This window comes from Euleptes europaea, chromosome 14 (genome assembly GCF_029931775.1).
Source record: "Euleptes europaea isolate rEulEur1 chromosome 14, rEulEur1.hap1, whole genome shotgun sequence".
Taxonomy (NCBI): Eukaryota; Metazoa; Chordata; class Lepidosauria; order Squamata; family Sphaerodactylidae; genus Euleptes; species Euleptes europaea.
In genome coordinates, this window is record NC_079325.1 from 11,921,756 (window position 1) to 11,942,101 (window position 20,346).

At 46.6% G+C, this 20,346-nt stretch overlaps 1 protein-coding gene across 1 annotated transcript in view; it reads right to left on the minus strand.

The window, feature by feature from the left end:
* Positions 1-14,425: 14,425 nt before the first annotated feature.
* ADAMTS15 (ADAM metallopeptidase with thrombospondin type 1 motif 15) overlaps positions 14,426-20,346 on the minus strand; it is a 48,876-nt gene continuing 42,955 nt past the window's right edge. Inside the window, exons 5-8 of the mRNA XM_056860393.1 lie at positions 19,519-19,696; positions 17,516-17,697; positions 16,230-16,405; positions 14,426-15,206 (exon numbers count right to left, since the gene is read on the minus strand). Coding sequence (XP_056716371.1) covers positions 14,426-15,206; positions 16,230-16,405; positions 17,516-17,697; positions 19,519-19,696 — 1,317 coding nt within the window. The remainder of the gene's footprint in view (positions 15,207-16,229; positions 16,406-17,515; positions 17,698-19,518; positions 19,697-20,346) is intronic.

Here is a 20,346-nt window from a genome sequence, read left to right on the forward strand (position 1 = left end):
ATCCAGCAGGGCCTTTCTTATGTTCTTATGTTCTAAACCCCATGAAGTTCCATCTCGTGGAGCTTTCAAAGCAAGAGATTGCTTGCATCAGCGTAGCAACCCTGGACTTCCTTGGTGGTCTCCCAGCCAAGTACTGGCTTTGCCTAGCTTACAAGCTGTCACAAAATTGGGCTACTCTGGGCTATTAGGGCTGCTACTCTGGATGGGTGGCACATCATGTGGCCTTAGGAAGTCATGCTGAGAAGTTGTGGTTTGGCTCCAATGGATCCAAAGAGCATTTCAAGGGGCAAGTTGGGGCTGGGCTGCATTGGAAGGGAAGGAGGCAAGAAAGACATGGAAGGCCTAGGAAAGTTAGGATCAAAGAAGCAAGAATGTCCTGGAGATAGGGTTGCCAACTCCAGGCTGGGAAATACCTAGAAATTCTGGGGGTGGAGCCTAAACAGGGTGGGGTTTGGAGAGGGGAGGGACTTCAATACCATAGAGTCCAATTGCCAAAGCAGCCATTTTCTCCAGTGGAACTGATCTCTGTAGCCTGGGGCTCAGTTGTAATAGCAGGAGATCTCCAGCCCCCACCTGGAGGCTGGCAACCCTACCTGGAGAAGGCAGAAGGATAGGAAAGCAGGAGGTTTAGGAAACAGGGGTTAGAATCTGGAAGAGAAATAAGTAGAAAAGCAGAAGGCTATGAGGAGTCCAGAAACCAGGAACAGGCAGACAGGAAAACTGGACAGGGCTAAGGGTTGAAGAGGTGAGGAATCGGATATCCATTTGAAATCAGCAGCCAAATCTTTGACAGCAAGCCTCTGGTGATACTGTACTAAGCTTCCTTGAGGGTGAATTTCAATGCCATGTTTTTCCCACAGCAGAAGAGGAATGCATGGGAAGAAATCATGTTGAGTTGCAAAAACAAAACCTGTTCACAAGGCCCAGGAAAGATCTGTGAACAAAAGCATGCCGACGTCTCATCTCCTGAGAGCCCCTGTGATTTGAAACAGGAATCTGAAAGGAACTCGGCACAGAAAATGTCTTCGGTCTGCCCTCCTATCCAGGCCTTGATAGTTTCAAAGCTTGTTTGGGACCACGTGCTATAGCAGATTTTGTGTGGTGATTAACCAAGAGGTTAGCAGCTCTGGTTTGGGGAAAACCTGGAGATTTTGGAGGTGGAGCCTGAGGGGGGTGGCTTTGAGGAGGAGAGGACTTCAGTGAGGTATAATGCCATACTATCTACCTTCCAGTGCAGCATTTTCTCCAGGGGAACTGATCTCTGTCACCTGGAGATCAGTTGTAACCCTAGGAGAGCTACAGCCACCACCTGGAGGTTGACAAGCCTATTAATCAGGCCCCAGAACCAAGCAAATAAGCAGGTATTTGACTGATAATACAACTACTATTCCATCATACTTCTGCCTCAAATTTCCCTATAAAATTTAACAATTCCAATACTTTAGTCAGTAGGATGCTATAGCCAGGACAAAAGTAATAACCATGAATGGTTTTTAGAACCAGCCATTATTCCATTCAAAGAACTCCCAGAACAAAAGTCCTTTCCTCTTAAATACATCTCCACCTCATCTTTAGAAAGAGGTGCCTTTCTTGACAACTGTGGCGATATATGCCATCTCTATATCACAAAGCCAGGAGGCCACCAAGGAAGATTGTGCAAAGCAATAGCAAACCACCTCTGCTTCTCACTTGCCTTGAAAGCCCCTTGCTGATTGGTTGGTTGTGACTTGATGGCACTTACATATGTATATCACAATCTTTATTCATTTTATATTATTTTGACACCTAAATAAATTATTCTTGTTGTTGTAGAGAGCCAGCATGGTTTAGTGGTTAAGAGCGATGGACTCTAATCTGGGGAACCGGGTTTGATTCCCCGCTCCTCCACATGAGTGCCGGACTCTAATCTGATGAACCAGGTTGGTTGCCCCACTCCTCCTCACAGTTCTCTCCAAACACTCTCAGCCCCACCTACTTCACAAGGTGTCTGTTGTGGGGAGAGGAAGGGAAGGCAATTGTTAACTGGTTTGAGTGTCCTTTTAAAAAGGTAATCGGGGTGTAAAAACCGACTCTTCTTCTTGTTATCATTATTAGTTGGCTACTTATAGTCCATCTTTTTTTTACTGAGACTCAAGGCAGATTATATACTGTAAATCAAGTCCAATCAGCAAGATCGGACATCCAATAGGATTTGGACTATGAAAATCTGAAAACAAATAGAAATCTCAGAGTTGAAACAAAGTAGGAGCTTTTAAACATGATATACTAATTGCTGTAGAAACTACTTATTCTGGAGCATACTTACAGTGCTAGGTAACAATACAGTGGTGTAGTCACCACATTAGAACACTAACAACAACCCAGGAGCTCAGCTTTGAACAGCAAAACTAAGTGGCAGACGAACAGTTAAATCCTTCCCTCTCCCTTGCATGGTCCTAAGGCAAATTGAGGCTGAACAAGCTACATTTATGAACAGACTGAGAGGTCTGATATTTGTTTCATCAGTTTGAGCCCTTACACTGCATCAGATCCCTGAGCCACCCTGGCACCTGTTATTGAGTACTCTGACTCACAGCGGCTCTCAGGCTGAGGTTTCTCCCAATACAGGCTCTCTGAGATTCTTTTAACTTGTGAAGGCAGAGATTGAACTCGAGACCTTCTGCATGAAATGCTTGTTCCCTATTAATGCTGTGTCATGGCCCCTTTCCTTGCTAGTCTCAATGGCCACATGTTCTTAATAAAGTTGTTTGTCATAGTAAAAAAGGAACACAAACGAGATCCTTTTTCTGTGGAAAGAAGAAACCATCAATCACTTTCTGTGGATTTGTTTGGAGAGCACTTTGGTAGTGACATTTTTACAATGTTTCTTTCGACCCTTTACGCAATAGAATGTCTCTTCTTTCCCCTCAAATTGAGACAAGCTTGAAATTTGCCAAAGCAATTACAAAAATGACGATCCAGATGTAACATAATTCATTTGTTTGGGAGGGGGAAAAACATGCCATTATGGAAGGAGGAGAGACATAGTGTCCTAGAATGGCATTGCCAAGAACATCTCAAAGAGGATGGAAATAGCGTCTTATCTCAAGACTGGTGCTGGTATTGCTTGCAACGATAGGGCTCAGTTATCCTGGTTGGGCTGGGAAAGAGGTGGCAAAACACTGGGGGCGCTTTCACACCTTTACTTTAACTTTCAATGCATTTTAACAATAGTTTGGAAGTGGATTTTGCTGTTTCCCACAGTAAAGACCAGCTTCAAAGTGCATTGAAAGTGGATTGAAAGTGCACTATTCAACGAGTGTGAAAGTGCCCAGTGTGTGTGAAATTTGCAAGGCAAAGGGCCAAATTTTATTTCACTGCACTCAGCACTATTATATGTCTAGACTTAATGGTGCTTTTTAGACATCACAGCAGCAATATGGAACCATCGCTTAGTGGTAGGATTGCCAGCCTCCAGGTACTAGATGGAGATCTTCTGCTATTACAACTGATCGCCAGCCAATAGAAATCAGTTCACCTGGAGAAAATGGCCGCTTTGGCAATTAGACTCTATGGCATTGGAGTCCCTCCCCTTCCCAAACCCTGCCCTCCTCAGGCGCCATCCCAAAAACCTCCCGCCAGTGCTAAAGAGGGACCTGGCAACCCTACTTAGTGGCAATAGACAGATGTGGCATAGACAAGGCCCCAGGTTCAATCCTTGGCCACTCTCTACCAAAAGGATTTTAGGTAACAGGTGGCAGGAAATCCCTTTCTGTCTCTGAGACCCAGGGAAGCTGCAGCTAGTCAGAGTAGACAGTACTGAGACAGATGGACCAATGTTTGCTATAAGGCAGCAGACATTCATTTGCACTTCTCAGCCATGGTTCATCCCACACAGCTAAGTGTGTAAAGGAACGCTTCCACGTAGGTGGAATCATGCAAGTTCTTTCCCCCATTCCCAACTGGGTGTTGTGGACTGCATAGGAAGGATTTGTGTAACTGCCTTCTAGAATGAGGTGCAGGTAGCTTTGCCAACATACAGATGGCCCAAAACTCCACCCTCCAAATGTCCAGGAATTTCCCAACCTGGAGCTGGCAACCCTAGGTTACAGTAAAAAAAAAAAAAAAAACCATGGGCTGAAGTGGATCCTTTGCTTTAGTGGGACAAAGGGCATGCAACAATCTCAGAGAAGAATTTAGAAGAGGTAGATATAAAATTATGCATGGTATGGAGAGAGTGGACAGGGAGAAGCTTTTCTCCCTCTCCCATAATTCCAGAACGCGGGATCATCTGCTGAAGCTGGAGGGTGAGAGATTCAAAACAGCTAAAAGGAAGTATTTCTTCACACAACACATAGTTAAATTGTGGAACTCCCTGCCCCAGGATGTGGTGATGGATGCCAATTTGGAAGGCTTTAAGAGGGGAGTGGACATGTTCATGGAAGAGAGGGCTATTCATGGCTACTAGTAAAAATGGATACTAGTCATGATGCATCCCTATTCTCTCCAGGATCAGAGGAGCATGCCTATTATATTTAGGGTTGCCAACTGCCAGGTAGTACAGGCGATCTCCTGCTAATTCAACTGATCTCCAGCTGATAGAGATCAGATCACCTGGAGAAAATGGCAGCTCTGGCAATTGAACTCTATGGCATTGAAGTTCCTCCCCTCCCCAAACCCCGCCCTCTTCAGGCTCTGCCCCCAAAATATCCCCCTGGTTGAGAAGAGGGACCTGGCAACCCTAATTATATTACGTGCTGTGGAACACAGGCAGGATAATGCATCTGCAGTCATCTTGTTTGTGGGATTCCTAGAGGCAACTAATTGGCCACTGTGCAAACAGACTGCTGGAATTGATGGGCCTTGGTCTGATCCACCAGGGCTTTTCTTATGTTCTTATGTTATGTTCTTATACCTGTCAGTCCCAAGCTTTTAAAGCCAGGTTTAAATCACTCACAGATCTGTTGGTTGTATATGGGGCAACTAGATAACACGAAGGGCAGGGCTTTTGTCCTTTTATTTGCTGTACAGGGAATACTGGGAGGTGCATCTTTCCTCACCTGCTTTGCAAAGCTGCACCTGCCGGAGTTTCCGCTTCTATACAACTGTTGAAGGAGACATCTGTTTCTCTTCCCAGACCCCAAAGTTATTCACCGCTTAATATTGTAATATTTTTATCATTTACTTTATTTATGCCCTGCCTTTCTCCTCAGTGAAAGCCCTAAGTATCATACATTGTCCTTCTCTCCTCCATTTTATCTTCACGCCAACCCTGTGAGATAGGTTAGGTTGAGAATGTGTGATTGGCCCAAGGTCAGCTAATCAAGCTTCTGTGGCAGAGTGGGGATTCAAACATGGGTCTCCTGGATCCTAATCTAACCATGACACCACAGTGGCTCTAGGATAACCACTGTGTCCCCATGCCTGTGCCAAAGTAGGCTACAACCCAGGAATGCTAGTATCATCGTAAATTTGTTAACCTTCAATACATTCCAGGACCGTCAGTGCAATCTTAAGCAGAGTTACTAGGGTTGCCAGATCCCTCTTCGCCACTGGCGGGAGGTTTTTGGGGCGTAGCCTAAAGAGGGTGGGGTTTGGGGAGGGACTTCAATGCCATAGAGCCAATTTCAAAGCTGCCATTTTGTCCAGGTGAACTGATCTCTATCGGCTGGAGATCAGTTGTAATAGTGGGAGATCTCCAGCTAATATCTGAAGGTTTTACTACCTAACAATACAAAACATACAAGGGAAAAGAATTGCAATTCAGCAACGACGCGAGAAAGTCCAAGTCGTAGACAGACAACTACGTCTGCAACCCGTTCTTGACCACGAAGGTTCCAAATGGTGCCGGAAGGTCCAGTTCCTCCTAGGGTGCAGAAAGGTCCAGGGGAGAGCCCCAAGGCAAAACAATACAACACAAAGAGAACGTGTAGCCAGCTGTAGCACGTTTTGCTACACTTCGTCAGCTGATTCAAAGATTATCGGCTCCTAATGCATGTCAATTTCACATTTACTGCATGCTGTCGGATGCCTCCTGAAGCCCAACATGTGTGTCTATTAGTCTTAGACTGTAAAGTGCACACCCAGTTTCATCTGTGGCAACCCTAAGAGTTACACCAGTAGACTTAGATGTAATGTGTTTAAGACAGCATTGTTAGGGTTCCCAACCTCCAGGTGGTGGCTGGTGATCTCCTGCTATTACAACAGATCTACAGCCGAGAGAGATCAATTCCCCTGGAGAAAATAGCCGTGTTGGCAATTGGACTCTATGGCATAGAAGTCCCTCCCCTCTCCAAACCCCATCCTCCTCAAGCTCCACCCCAAAAACCTCCAGTTATTTCCCAACCCATAGCTGACAAGCCTAATTGTGGGTATTGCTTTTTGCTGAGATAGACTAATGTGGTGATGAGCTTGGAACTGGCCCCCAAAAGCATCCTAACAATCCAATGCTGAGATGAAGGATGCATAAATATGTATTTTTTAAAATTCATTTTCATTTTTGTGCATGATCAAGAATATCCTGCTCACCCTGCCTATTTTCTTTTGATAACTTCTCCCTTTCATGTTGGTTACTTTTATGCCCTCTTAATATCGCTTTGACATACCAATTTTTCCACCATTTTTACACAGTTGATGCAAAACAGGCATGGATTTATGGGCCATATTTCTATCGATGTTATTAATATCGCTGGGGAAAAAATATGATTCCTGTTTCATCCTGAGTGGGGAGAAGTTGTACAGGAAACATGAACTTTCAAATCGAAGCAGTATGTTCATGAGATTCAGTAATACCCCTCAGATTGGAGGCTGCCCATGATCTGAGATCAGCTACAGATATTTGTATCGCAGAGAGATGGGACTGCAGTTGGTGGCTGCGTAGGACAAAATTTCTTCAGTGGTCGTCCCCAGATTGTCGAATTCCTTGTTCCAGGAAGCTCGCCTCATTATACTCTTACTCTGCCTTTTGAAAGCTGGTTAAATAATCATTTTTCCAGAGGGTATTTGATACTTTTACTTGGTGGACCTGTTTTAATGGTTCTCCTGTTGAGAACTGCAATTTTAATTGTCACTGATTTTATTGCTGTTATTTATATTAGCTGCTGCTGTTTTAGTGTGACATTTATCTGTTGCCAATTAGATGCTTTTATTCACTCTTTTTATTGCTTGAAGTATTCGCTTTAAAAAAATATATTGTTGCAAACTGCCTGGATTATTAGTTTGGTAGCAGAAACGTGAGCAATACATTCCCTAAAGAAACAAAGAACGCTGTTAATAATAACTCCAGGTAGAGCCTGGAGTTCTCCCAAAATGACTTCTGATCTCCAGACTAGTTGCCCTGGAGGAAATGGCAGCTTCGAAGGGCAGACTGTATGACATCACATCCCTGCTGAGCTCCCTCCCCTTCCCAAACTCCGCCTTCCCCAGGCACTGCCCCCCAAACTGCAGGAATTTCCCAAGCCAGTCCCCAAAAGGCATCTGAAAAAGGCCATCTGCTTGTTCCCACCACAGCTTGGCCGAGCGAGGTGATGAATGCAGTAAGGAAGCAGAGCCAACACAAGACAGAGGCCTGGAGTCCCACTCCTCACCCCAGTTGTGTGTGTGTAAAGTGCCGTCAAGTCACAGCCAACCCATAGGATTTTCAAGGCAAGAGAGGTGGTAAGTGCTCCTTCCCTGGAGGTTTTTAAGCAGAGGCTAGATGGCCATCTGTCAGCAATGCTGATTCTATGACCTTGGGCAGTTCATGAGAGGGAGGGCATCTTGGCCATCTTCTAGGCATGGAGTAGGGGTCACTGGGTGTGTGTGGGGGAGGTAGTTGTGAGTTTCCTGCATTCTGCAGGGGGTTGGACTAGATGACCCTGGTGGTCCCTTCCAACTCTATGATTCTATGAACAGAGGTGGTTGGCCATTGCCTGCCTCTGCATGGCAACCCTGGACTTCCTGGGTGGTCTCCCATCCAAATACTTAGGGTTGCCAGGTCCCTCTTTGCTACCGGTGGGAGGTTTTTTGGGCAGAGCCTGAGGAGGGCGGAGTTTGGGGAGGAGAGGGACTTCAATACCATAGAGCCCAATGGCCAAAGCAGCCATTTTCTCCAGGTGAACTGATCTCTATTGGCTGGAGATCAGTTGTAATAGCAGGAGATCTCCAGCTAGTACCTGCAGGTTGGCAACCCTACAAATACTATCCAGGATGGACCTTGCTTAGCTCTGAGATCTGATGAGATTGGGCTAGCCTGAGCCATTCAGGCCACTTATAATCTACCAATTGAGTGGGTGGTAGTAGCAATCAACGAAAAAGTTTATCAGGGGAAAAGAGGGATGTCGGCAGTTTGTGAAACTTGGTGCATCCAGGAAATTTCTGAACTCCTGGTTAGGAAGGCATCCACTGCCCTCCACAGAGACATAAGCTACGTTCCCAATAACCGTAAAAAGATGCCCCAAGAAACTGTGGGGATTTTAAATACTTAACAAATTTATTTCAGGTTTGCTATTGACACACAAACAGCAGAGACCAACATACAGTATACACGGTATACACAAAGCAGCCAGTACAATAGGCATGTCTATCCTTTTGCCGTACACCTGGCAAAAGAACCATATTCAAAGGTGTTAAAAGCCCCCTCCCTCCCCAAATACACCATAATAGGCAAGGAAGTCACTGCTGTATGGTTTCTGGGAACCAACACTTGTATCCTAATGTGTGAAGGATACCCTCCCGGAAAATCAGAAGCTAATCAATACATTACTGGTATTCCAGAGTAAACAGAGACTGAAAACCCACCAATTAATGCACTTTTTCCCCAGGAGGCAGTGAGGAAATAAGTAAACTTAAAATCTATACAATCCACGGACACTACAGGGTATCTACCCAACAGACTTGAACAGGCTTAATAGTCATTCCCTTGCCCCAGGGAACTCTGGGAACTTTTTTTTTTAGGTCTCTAATGAAACATTCCCGCAGCTTTGCACTTACCACTCTTAGCACATATATCTAAGTTACTCTTTCATGGCCCCAAAAGAACCAACTTTGGTCAAGCTTTTCCACACTAAAGAGATTCTGATTCACAATGGTGACCAGACAAGCCTGGCTGAACTGACAGAAATCCAGTTTAAGCTTGTAGTGTAGACAGGCGCTGAGGTATCTACTACGGACTGTGAATACCTCTAAGGACAGTTCCTTGGTTGCCCAGTGGGATCTCTTGGATACATTTCTCTGGATCCTAAGAAAGGCAGCTTTGATTCGTAAGCCTTGGATTGGAAACCGCAACCCCAAAGATCTGAGGCTCTCACTGTCAAACCAAAATCATTCCTATGTCTTTCAGGGGTGGGATGACAGGGAAACTGAAAAATGACGTGTGTCATCCTACTTCTGACTAAAGGACAGCAGAATGGAAGTCCTTGTTCTAGAAACAGGAAAATTAATCAGCAGCCATTGAGTAAGCCATTGACTCAATAAAGGAAGCCACAGCCTTCAATTTGCAAGATCTGAGCAAGGCTGTCAAAGACAGGACATTTTGGAGGACTTTCATTCATAGGGCCGCCATGAGTTGGAAGCGACTTGACAACACTTAACACACACACACACACACACATTGAGTAAGGATTCGGTGGAGGTGATGTTTTGCACGATTATGCAGGAACACAAGGAGAAGAACCTACAGACAACCAGCAAAGTGTTAGGAAAGCAACTGCAGTTGTGTTTGAAGGGATATTTAACCCAAAGTCTTACAGAGCGCTCCTAAACAGAGTTATGCCAATGGACTTTGAAGGGCATAACTCTGCCTAAGTTCTCACTATTCAAGCATGGATGTCAATGGCAGTTAGGGTTGCCAAGTTCCAGGCGGGGCCTGGAGAACTCCCAGAATTACAACTGATTTCCAGAAAACAGAGATCAGTTCTCCTGGACGATGGCTGCTTTGGAGGGTGGACTGTATGGCGTTATGAAGACATGAAGCTGCCTTCTACTGAATCAGACCCTTGGTCCATCAAAGTCTGTATTGTCTACTCAAACCGGCAGCGGCTCTCCAGGGCCTCAGACAGAGGTCTTTCACATCACCTACTTGCCCAGCCCCTTTAACTGGAGATGCCGGGGACCTTCTGCATGCCAAGCAGATGCTCTACAAACTGAGCTACAGCCCCTCCCTGCTGAGGTCCCTCCCAAACCCCATCCTCCCCAGGCTTTACCCACAAATCTCAAGGAATTTCCCCAGCCCAGAGTTGGCAACCCCAGCTGCAGCTAAAACAACCAAGAGTCTCCTGGCATCTCAGAGGCTCATAAATGTATGGTGACAGAAGCTGTGGAGATCCAGAGTCCACTTTCTCTCCCACACAGTGCCATCCTGTTGACAGAAATATATACTGAATAAGGGGCAAGGAATTATTGTGTGTGTGTGTGTGTGTGTGTGTGTGTGTGTGTGTGTGTGTGTGTTAAGTGCCGTCAAGTTGTTTCTGACTCATGGCGACCCTATGAACCAAAGTCCTTCAAAATGCAGAAGAAGGAATTATTAGGAAGCGTTTTGAATGCTGGGGGCCTTCTGGCCTCATTTTATAACTCCTCCCCCCTATTTATACTCATGTATATATTGCCGCCAGCTGAAGGTGTCAAGTACTTCCTGCATCTGAAGAAAAGGGACCTGAGTTGTAAAAGCTTGAACACACAATGTCAGCCTATAATGTCTCCACTCCATCTAGCTCAGTATTGGCTCCTCTGATTGGCAGCAGTTCTCTGGGATCTCATGCAGACAAAGGTCTTTCTCAATATCTGCCGCTTTGATCTTTTTAACGGGAGATTCCAGAGATTGAACCTGGAAACTTCTGCATGCAAAGCATGCCCCTGTCACCAAGCCACAGCTCCACCCCCAAGCACTGCGAAAAATAACCCAGTCTTTAAAGTCGCACAATGCACTCTGGTTAAGCCTAAATTGATTTAAATAACTCCGCCCTCTCTCCAAGGAAACCCCAGAGACACCGTTTCGTCAGTGGAGGTAAGGTACCTCTAACAGAGAAATCTCACACCATCCCAAGGAAGATTCCACATTATTTTACTATTACTGCAAATCCCTTGGTTTCAATGGCAGCTTTTTGATGTACAGCAAAACAGCAGGCCCAGCTTTTCGTATCCCAGTACATAATTTCTTTCATATATAATAAGTAGGGTTGCCAGCTCCAGGTTGGGAAATACCAGGAGATTTTGGAGGTGGAGCCTGAGGAGGGCGGGGTTTGGAGAGGGGAGGGATGGACTTCAATGCCATAGAGTCCAATGGCCAAAGTGGCCATTTTCTCCTGGCGAACTGATCTCTGTCGGCTGGAGAACAGTTGTAATAGCGGGAGATCTCCAGCCACCACCTGGAGGTTGACAACCCTAATAATAAGGTTTTTTTAAAAAAATAACTTGTAAACAGTCTTGAAGGAGGGAGTGGAATGCTACTCAAAGGCTCCCCTGAATACTCATGGAACGAGCACCATTTTGAAAACAAGAGTCCATATTTGCTACACGTGGCATAGAAACCAAGCCACTGATGATATTTCTTCCTGTATAAAGAAAGCATACCCTTCTGCAAGGAGAATGATGGTGGGGACTCTTCTCAAGCTCTATGGAAAGATGTTGGCTGAGGTGAACTGAAAGGCACAGAGGACCCAAAGCTCAGCAGCCATGTACAATGGCCCAGAGGGGTCTGTTTCTTGCCGACTAAAAAACATTGCTACGAGGGTTGCCATTATGCCTGGATAAAAATGCCCTGTCCCTTTAACAAAGGTTTAATGGGAGGTTATTTGCCTCTGTGCCGTGCAGAGTTGCCAGCCATTGCGAGCTTCTGCAGCTAAGGCGGGGGGGGGGGGGCAATATCTGGAAGTGACATCACAGCGATGCCACTTTTCTCTTTATTTTTGCTCTCACTGCTCCACTGAGTCGCAGCTGGACCCCGAGGGCAGGAGCTGCCCATGTGCCATGAAAAGTTTCAACCTTTTCTCCAGGCCTGTAGGCAACCCTACAGCTGATGACTGTTCCGATATTGTGGACAAGAGCCAGCCTAAGACAAACAGGGAAGTCGAGGAATATGAGCTCCAGCCAGCCCAGATTAGTGATTTAGTCCTACACCGCACACCTCAAAAGAGTCTAGCTGTCTCTCCTGACGGCCTCCATCTAATTCTTCCACAGAGGCCTGTCTCTCCAGAGCCATCTTCCACCATCATATAAACTGAATCCCTCCCCCACATGGACTGACCCAGGTCACCAGCTCAAGATCTACTGCAGGCTCATGTTTGGCTTCAGAGGTCACAAGAGGTCCACCCATAGGATGAAACATAATCTGAGATCTTGAAGCCTCTATGATACTTCAGATACACAAGTAAACACACACACACAAACACCGTGCAGAAAGCATTTCCCTTTACTGCTTTCCACCAGATCCTTCCTACACTTGTAGCCCTGTTCACAAGTTACAGCGGACACACGTACAATTCGTGTACAGTGCATACTTGGCGGTTCTTTGTACTTGTTGAGTACTTCTCACGTTACATTCAACACATGGACAGCTGAACATGTGATTGAAACCCCATATTTATCAAAGCGGTGGTACCCGTTTTCACTTAGAAAGTGAATGCGCGTTGGCTCTTTCTTACAAACATGTCTGCGCACGTGCACGCAGGCTGTACGTCGTGCGTTCGCTGAAACATGTGATCAGGCCTACTGCCATGGAGGAAATATTTTGGTCTCTGCAAAGTCTGATTTACATCTGACATTTTTCCCATGGCAGAAAAACAAACAACTGCCTTGTTAGAAACAAACTAACACCGAATTCTAGTGTTGATGCTTAAGGGGAACATTTTATATATTTTACAAGACGGCTGGTTGAGCGCTGGGCTTTAGAGTGTCTGTAACTTCCCCCTAACCTACCCCCACACACAGTTGTTGAAGTCACCTAACAGGATCACAGTGGCAATAACTTTCTGATCCTCAAGATTATTATTTTTTGGTAATGCTACAACCTTGGCAAGTATCCACATTAACACATGAAGCTGCCTTATACTGAATCAGACCTTTGGCCCAAACAGTATTGTCAGTATTGTATACTCAGACCAACAGTGGCTCTCCAGTGTTTCAGGCAGTGGTCTTTCACATCACGTACTATTTGATCCTTAAGTGGAGATGCCAGGGATTGAACCTGGGACCTTCTGCATGCTAAGCGGATGCTCTCCCTCTGAGACACAGCCCTTCCCAAAATCCAAAGGATTTTACATATAAAGCTGCCTTATACTGAGTCAGACCATTGGTCCATCCAGCTCAGTAAGGTCTCTTCTGAAGGGTGGCAGCTCTCCAGGAACTCAGGCAGAGTCTTCCCCAATTTTTACTGGAGGTGCTGAACCAGGGGTCTTCTGCATGCAAAGCTGGTGCTCCATAATAGAGCTCCCGTTTAGGCAAAATTCAGATTCACATGTTTTCTGCACAGGGTTACGTTGATCTCTGGGAACACACACATAAATAGCAAACGTGGAAGACATAGGGTTTTTTGAATAACTGAAAAGTAAATTTTAAAAATCTGGGTTCTCTAGATCCCCTTTGTTGTGTATGTTTGGGATAGGTAAAGTGCACCTCTGCCCCTCCCCCACTACATGGCACAGTCTTTTGAGACAATGGATTGGAGAAACAACCAGGGGAGAGTATGCTTCACCCAAGGAGGACTCAAAAGAAAACGTGTTTAAGCACCATAAACATATACAACTGTTCAGTCCATACAGGTTTACAGAAACAGCACTAGCGAGCCATGACCGGCTGCAGCCCTGAACAGAAGCATGAATGCAAAAAAGGAAAAAGTGTTTCTGGATACCCGCAAATGTGTTAGGGCTGAAGCATCACATACCCGTAGGCCTTGGAGGTACCTTATTGTACCAGTTGTTAAGCCTTATATTTTTCTTGCAGGTGCAAAGGTAATTCTTTAAGGTCCTCTTCTCACACTAGAGTATTTGGGGAGGAGGGAATCTCAGGAGATGGCCCTTTTTATGTATTTTGCAAGAGACTGAGCCATAACTCTAAGGAATGACCATCACTGCCTTCGGACCATCTTGGACGGCAAGTTGTTTCAGTTCCAATCTGGAAATCTCTCCTACATGCCCACAGTCGTATGCCGCTAAGCTGTGATGGAGTTTGGGTGGTTTGGCAGCTTCGAGGTAGTTGTTTAGTCCTACTTCATCTCCGAGCAACCGTTATCGACAAAACCAATGTTCAGCCCCTTCTCGCTGGTTCGGCCCATTTAAATCCTTTTTTCGGCCCACTTAAATCCTTTTGTTTGTTGAAATGCACTATGTAACAGATAACCCCCCCACACACACACTTTTCAACTCGGTCGACTCCCTCTCCCTCCCCCAAGGAGGCTGTTGAAACTTTCAGCCACTTGGTTGCCGAGCGCCAGAACGATGCAGCAATGTCTCGGTCAAAAACAGGTCCCACCCGGTCAGCACGGCCTCAGGGTACAAAAGTCCAGCTCCTGGGGCTTCTTCCTGAGGTTGCAGCGGTCGCGGGGCAGCAGAACACCGCCCCGTCCCTTGCATTTCAGTATGCGCCTCTTGAACCCCCTGCCACAGGTTTTGGAGCACGGCGACCAGGGTCCCGCCTCCCACGTGGGGCAGGGGTCGCCGCATATCCTGATGTCGGTGGGCCGCTGAGTGGCATCGCAAGCGGAGGCCAGCTGGCCGAGGACGTCGCGGCACAGCACCATGCGCTTCTGCAGCCCGTTGCCGCAGGTGACGGAACAGTCCTCCCAGCTGGTGGTGGCCCACTTGTAAGAGGGGCGTTTGTAATCCGGCCGGCCTGAATCCAGGCGGTTCGAGAGGGTGAGAATGCTGTTGTTGAGGACCGGCGGGCGCTTCCCATCTTTGCGGTACGAGGACTTGTCCTCCTTGTTTTCTTTGGGCAGGTAGAAGGAATACCGGACCCGAGGCGGGGTCATCTTTCCGACCGACAGCACCTCCACGGTCAGCGGCTCCTGGATGGGCATAAAGGCTTGGAGGCTTTCCACCGCCGTCCCGGTCCCGCTGTACCGCAGCACGCTGCCCTTCACCATCAGGTCCCTCTCCACGGGCGAGACAATGAAATGCCCGTTCAGGAGGTATTTGCCGTGCCCGTTTTTCACCGCCAGGTAGTTGTCGTCACTGATTAGGCCCTTGTAGCCTCGCTGCCTGATGTCAATGCTGGATGCGCCAGCTGGGATGAGCACCACAAAGTTATAGCCGTGCCTGGAGAGGGAGAAGGAGAGAGAGAGAGAGAGAGAGATGCTAGAGACAGGGCAAGGTCTTACATCAGAATGAAAAGTCGAGTTCTACAGATTTTATTAGAAACCTGACAATTGCATATTTCTTTTTTTTTTTAAGAGACATAAGAACATAAGAAAAGCCATGCTGGATCAGACCAAGGCCCATCAAGTCCAGCAGTCTATTCACAAAGTGGCCAACCAGGTGCCTCTACGAAGCCCACAAATAAGATGACTGCAGCAGCATTATCCTGCCTCTGTTCCACAGCACCTAGTATAATAGGCATGCTCCTCTGGTGCTGGAGAGAATAGGTGTGCATCATGACTAGTAGCCATGGATAGCCCTATCCATGACTGGGGCTATATAGGTTTTCTCCTCCAGAATGTTAAAAGAACTATTGGAAGAGTAATTGCTGGATCAGACCAAGGTCCATTAAGTCCATCAAGGTCCACTGACTAGTAGCCATCAATAGCCCTAACCTCCATGAACATGTATACTCCCCTCTTAAAGCCTTCCAAGTTTGCATCTGTCCCCACATCCTGGGGCAGGGAGTTCCACAATTTAACTATGCATTGTATGAAGAAATGTCTAAATGTCATAGCTTTGTGTCCCTCTAAATGTGATGGAGCATCATTTCCACATATTACCAACTTCTAATTTCTCCTCACTTGTATTACATGATCCAGAAACCCTGAATTAAAGAGAAACCCAATGGATTTTTTAAAAAGAAACTACAGTGTTTCTGTAACCCAGTATTTCCATTCTAGACCAACAGTAACAATCCCAAGAAGAATGACACCTTCCTAAGACTTCAGTGGACTTAGAAGGGGTAACTCCGCTTAAGATTACACTGTAAATGTTGCTATTCCATAATGAAGAGCAGGCCACTCTAAGAAGGCTGGAAAGAAACACATGTCAGAATTACCATCCCCTAAAGACAGGTGTCCGTTGGCTCGTCCCTAAAAAGCAGCACAGTTTATTCCCTGACTGAAAAGAAAGTTCACTCACATCGGTTTGGTGAACAGGCCAGAGACTTTTTTGCAGCTCTTGTTGTCCCCGCCGCACACTCCACATTTATCAAACTTCTTTTTTGAGCCGAGTTTCCTGTCACATCCAGCCTTGATGCATTTTCCCTGGACACATAGCGAGGTGGAGTCCGGAGAGCACGGGGTGCCATCCACCACCTAAAGATCATCAAGATGGAGGATGCCGTTCAGTGGTCAAAAAGCAAGTGGTAGGGGTGCACAGCAATGAGCAGATGGTATTGTCTTTGCGACGTGAGAAGCACATTTTGATTCACATGATCAACAAGTTGAACATAGAGGGCACAAACCATTCCAGGGAGGATGAAGAAGATACAGGAAATAGATGCAGCTGTATTCCAGGTTCCACGTGAAGGGATACGCCCTTAATGTTAGTGCCTTAACTGAGAAATCTCTCATTTCTATAGAGCATGCATACACATAAGCAACGCCAACCTCTACTTTAGCAAGGCTCCCCCTTTTCCGTCATTCTGTCTATTCAGTACAGCTGCCATGTAGTGCAGAAGGAGCTACGTTTTAGTTCAATATACATCCCTGCTACATCCAGAAAAACAGGATTTTCAACAAATATCAGGTATTTTCTAAATTCTCCAAATAATTTTCACTGCGGTTTTGAAGACTACTCAGAGGTGCGATTGTGACCCCTGGAAGTTTAAAAAACAGAGATGTAAGATGACGGCCTCATTCACTGGACCCTTTACCACCAGAAGGATTGTGGGTAGCACTCTCCTGCAATGTTCTAGAGCAGGGGTGTCAAACATGAGGCCTGCAGGCCGGATCCAGCCCCTTGAAAACTCTTATCTGGCTTGCAAGCCAACCGAGGCAGCCACCCCCCACCCCCACTCTCAATCTGGGCTGGCGAGGCAGGGCCCGGCCCAACCAAGTGACATTTCTGTCATATCCAGCCCTCGTAACAATTGAGTTTGACACCCCGTTCTAGAGGGTCTTTCATTTTTAACACTCAAAGTTTGGTGCAGTTTATCCATGGATGCAAGTAACTACAATCTATTTATGCAGTCCATATATTCCATAGGAAATTTAACTCGATATATTCAAATATTCTGCTTTTCATGAGAGTAAAAAAAATCTCCTCTTTTGTTCTATTTTGAAAGTTTGTAAATCTCAGTTATTTCCACTTTGGTTTCCACTGAATGGGTCCCCTTTGCTCACCCACTCTGCAAACTGGTTGTGCCCCCAAACTGATTTCTTTACCAAGGCCATGCCAATGAACTGACCGGTTGCCAAACTCACCTTTGGAGCCAAGACATAGAAGTACCCGGTTCCATTGGCTCTGCAAATCAGCTTGCATTTGTCCCGAGGAGACACTCCAGAATACTTGGGCACCCAGGAGATGGTGGCGGTGAGCCGGTTCGTGCTGTGGTTGAACCCGTTGAAAGCCTCACATTGCTCTTCCCGAAAACTCTTCCCTGGGACTGTGAGAAAACAGTTCCATTCAGTCTCAGAGACCATTTGGAGCTCATTAGGTTGTGGTCGGTACATGATGCAGCGAGCATACTGAGGCTAAGCATGAGAAAACACCACTGAAATTGTTGAGTCTCGCCATTCCAGCATCGGGTCATCTGAGGGGCTACAGTCTTAAGTTAATCACTCGGCATAGTTACTACCAATTAGCAAGGACTGCTAAGGGGATTTATGTCTCAATTATGTGTACTTGAGTTCTGGTATCTGGGCACAATGTAAGCATATCATGCCATAACAAGGCAAGATTTTTTTTTATGCCACATGAAGGGTCCAGCCAGCCAGATGCCTTTGGAAGCCCACAAACTGGGCATGAGCGAAGTGATTCTCCGCATTGTGTACCTTAGGCAATACTGTGCAAGGAGGTTCCATTCAGCTAAGACCATAGGAATTAGATCAGTGGCCCAATGATGTCCAACATCCTGTTTCATACAGCAGCCGACCAGTTGCCCTGCGGGGCCAACAAACAGGGCACAGAGGTCGAGGTGTTGCCTCCTAGCGCTGGGTTTCAGAGATTTACCTTTACTTGTCATGGTTGGAAACTACTGATAGACCTCTCCTCCATGACTCTGTCTCACCTCCTTTTAAAGGTATAATGGCTTAAGAGGCACAGACCCACTTTCCATGAATTTGCGTAGGTGGATTTTAGAACCATGTAAGCCCAAGGCCGCCAGCCAGTGGCCACCCTAGTGGCAGTGAGTTCCACAGATCATCATCATTTATTATTATTAGAGATTTATTCGTCGCTCTGCCACCAACAACAGTAAAATCCAGAGCTACCACCAATTTCAAAACGTAACACCATGCAAAGCCAACAATAAAAAACCCACTAAAAAGGAGACTAAAACTTATAAAGCCAGTCAGTGAAGAAAAAAATCAAATGCCTGGGTTAATAAGAATGATCTGACCCAGCACCTGGAACGAAAAGATTAGAATAACAGAAACACAGAGTTGGAAGGGGCCATACAGTCCAACCCCCTGCTTAATGCAGGATCAGCCTAGAGCTTCCCTGACAAGTGTTTGTCCATCATCTGCTTAAAGACTGCCAGTGAGGGGGAGCTCGCCACCTCCCTAGGTAGCTGATTCCACTGTCGAACGACTCTTACTGTAAAAACAATTTTTCCTACTATCCAGACGACGGTACCTTTCCGCCTGTAATTTAAACCCGCTATTGCGAGTCCTATCCTCTGCTGCCAACAGGAACAGCTCCCTGCCCTCTTCTAAGTGACAGCCCTTCAAATACTTAAAGGGAGCAATCCTGTCTCCCCTCAGCCTCCTCTTCTCCAGACTGAACATTCCCAGCTCCCTCAGCCTTTCCTCGTAGGGTTTGGTCTCCAGGCCCCCGATCATCCTTGTCACGGTCCTCTGCACCCGCTCCATTCTGTCCACATCCTTTGTTAAGTGAGGCCTCCGGAAAGTCCGGGTGGGCAACATTCCACAAACAAGGAGCCACTACAAACAAGCCCTCACTCCTGCAGCTGCACACCTCACTACCAAAGGGCCTTGGCAGATGACCTAAGTTGTTATAACATTCACTGGGTGTTGGGTGAAATCCTTCCCTCTTGCAGAAACAATCCTGCCCTGAGGACATTTCAAGTTCAACCTTTCAACCCCATGATTGGCCATTTGATCGTACTGTTAAAATTACAGTGGTCAGGCAGAACAGCTGGTAATCAACACTCTGATGTGCATCAAACAGCTTAGAACGGATGTGGTTTAAAACCCGTGCTGGATCGGACACCCATATCCAAGTCCATGCCTTTACAGAGCCTCACCTGAATCCGAGCAGGGATCCAGACCACAGGAGCGGTATTTCACTCGAACCCCTTCACAGTACTTCCCTTCATTGGCAGGTGGGGGGTTGCTGCATTCACGCTTCGCCAGCTGGACTCCTCCGCCACAGGTCCGAGAGCATGGGCCATAGGGATCCCACTTCCCCCAGTTGCCATCCACCTGTCATAAAACAGGGTGTTGAGCGCATGCAAAACTCACAGCCCTCACAACCTCTCTCTAGTATCAGAGGAGCATGCCTATTATATCGGGTCCTGTGGAACACAGGCAGGATAATGCTGCTGTAGTCGTCTTGTTTGTGGGCTTCCCTGAGGCACCTGGTTGGCCACTGTGTGAACAGACTGCTGGACTTGATGGGCCTTGGTCTGATCCAGCAGGGCCTTTCTTATGTTCACCACCAGTGCTCGATTTGGCCTCGATAACAATATTCCTGGGGGGGTCTCTAGCCTTGGGCATCAAAACCTGAACTTCCTGCTTCCTGTTTTGCTCAGTCCATACTGTGCACTAGCTTGGTAGCTAGGAACAAGCAGCTCTGGGAATGGAGCTGTGGTGAGCTTGTTTGTATAACCAGCTAGTCCTGGTATGTCCCCCAGAGAACATTACAATCATCACATAATAGCCTGCTGGTCATCCACGGGCCAAAGAGCAGGGACTTCTCTGCCCTGACCCCTGTCTGGTGGAATAGTCTCTCTAATGAGACCAGAGCACTGCGGGGCCTTAAGGAATTCCGCAGGGCCTGCAAGACAGAGCTATTTCACTGGGCCTACAGTTGAGATCAGCTATGGTCTTTTCCATCAATGCTGGCCTCCCTA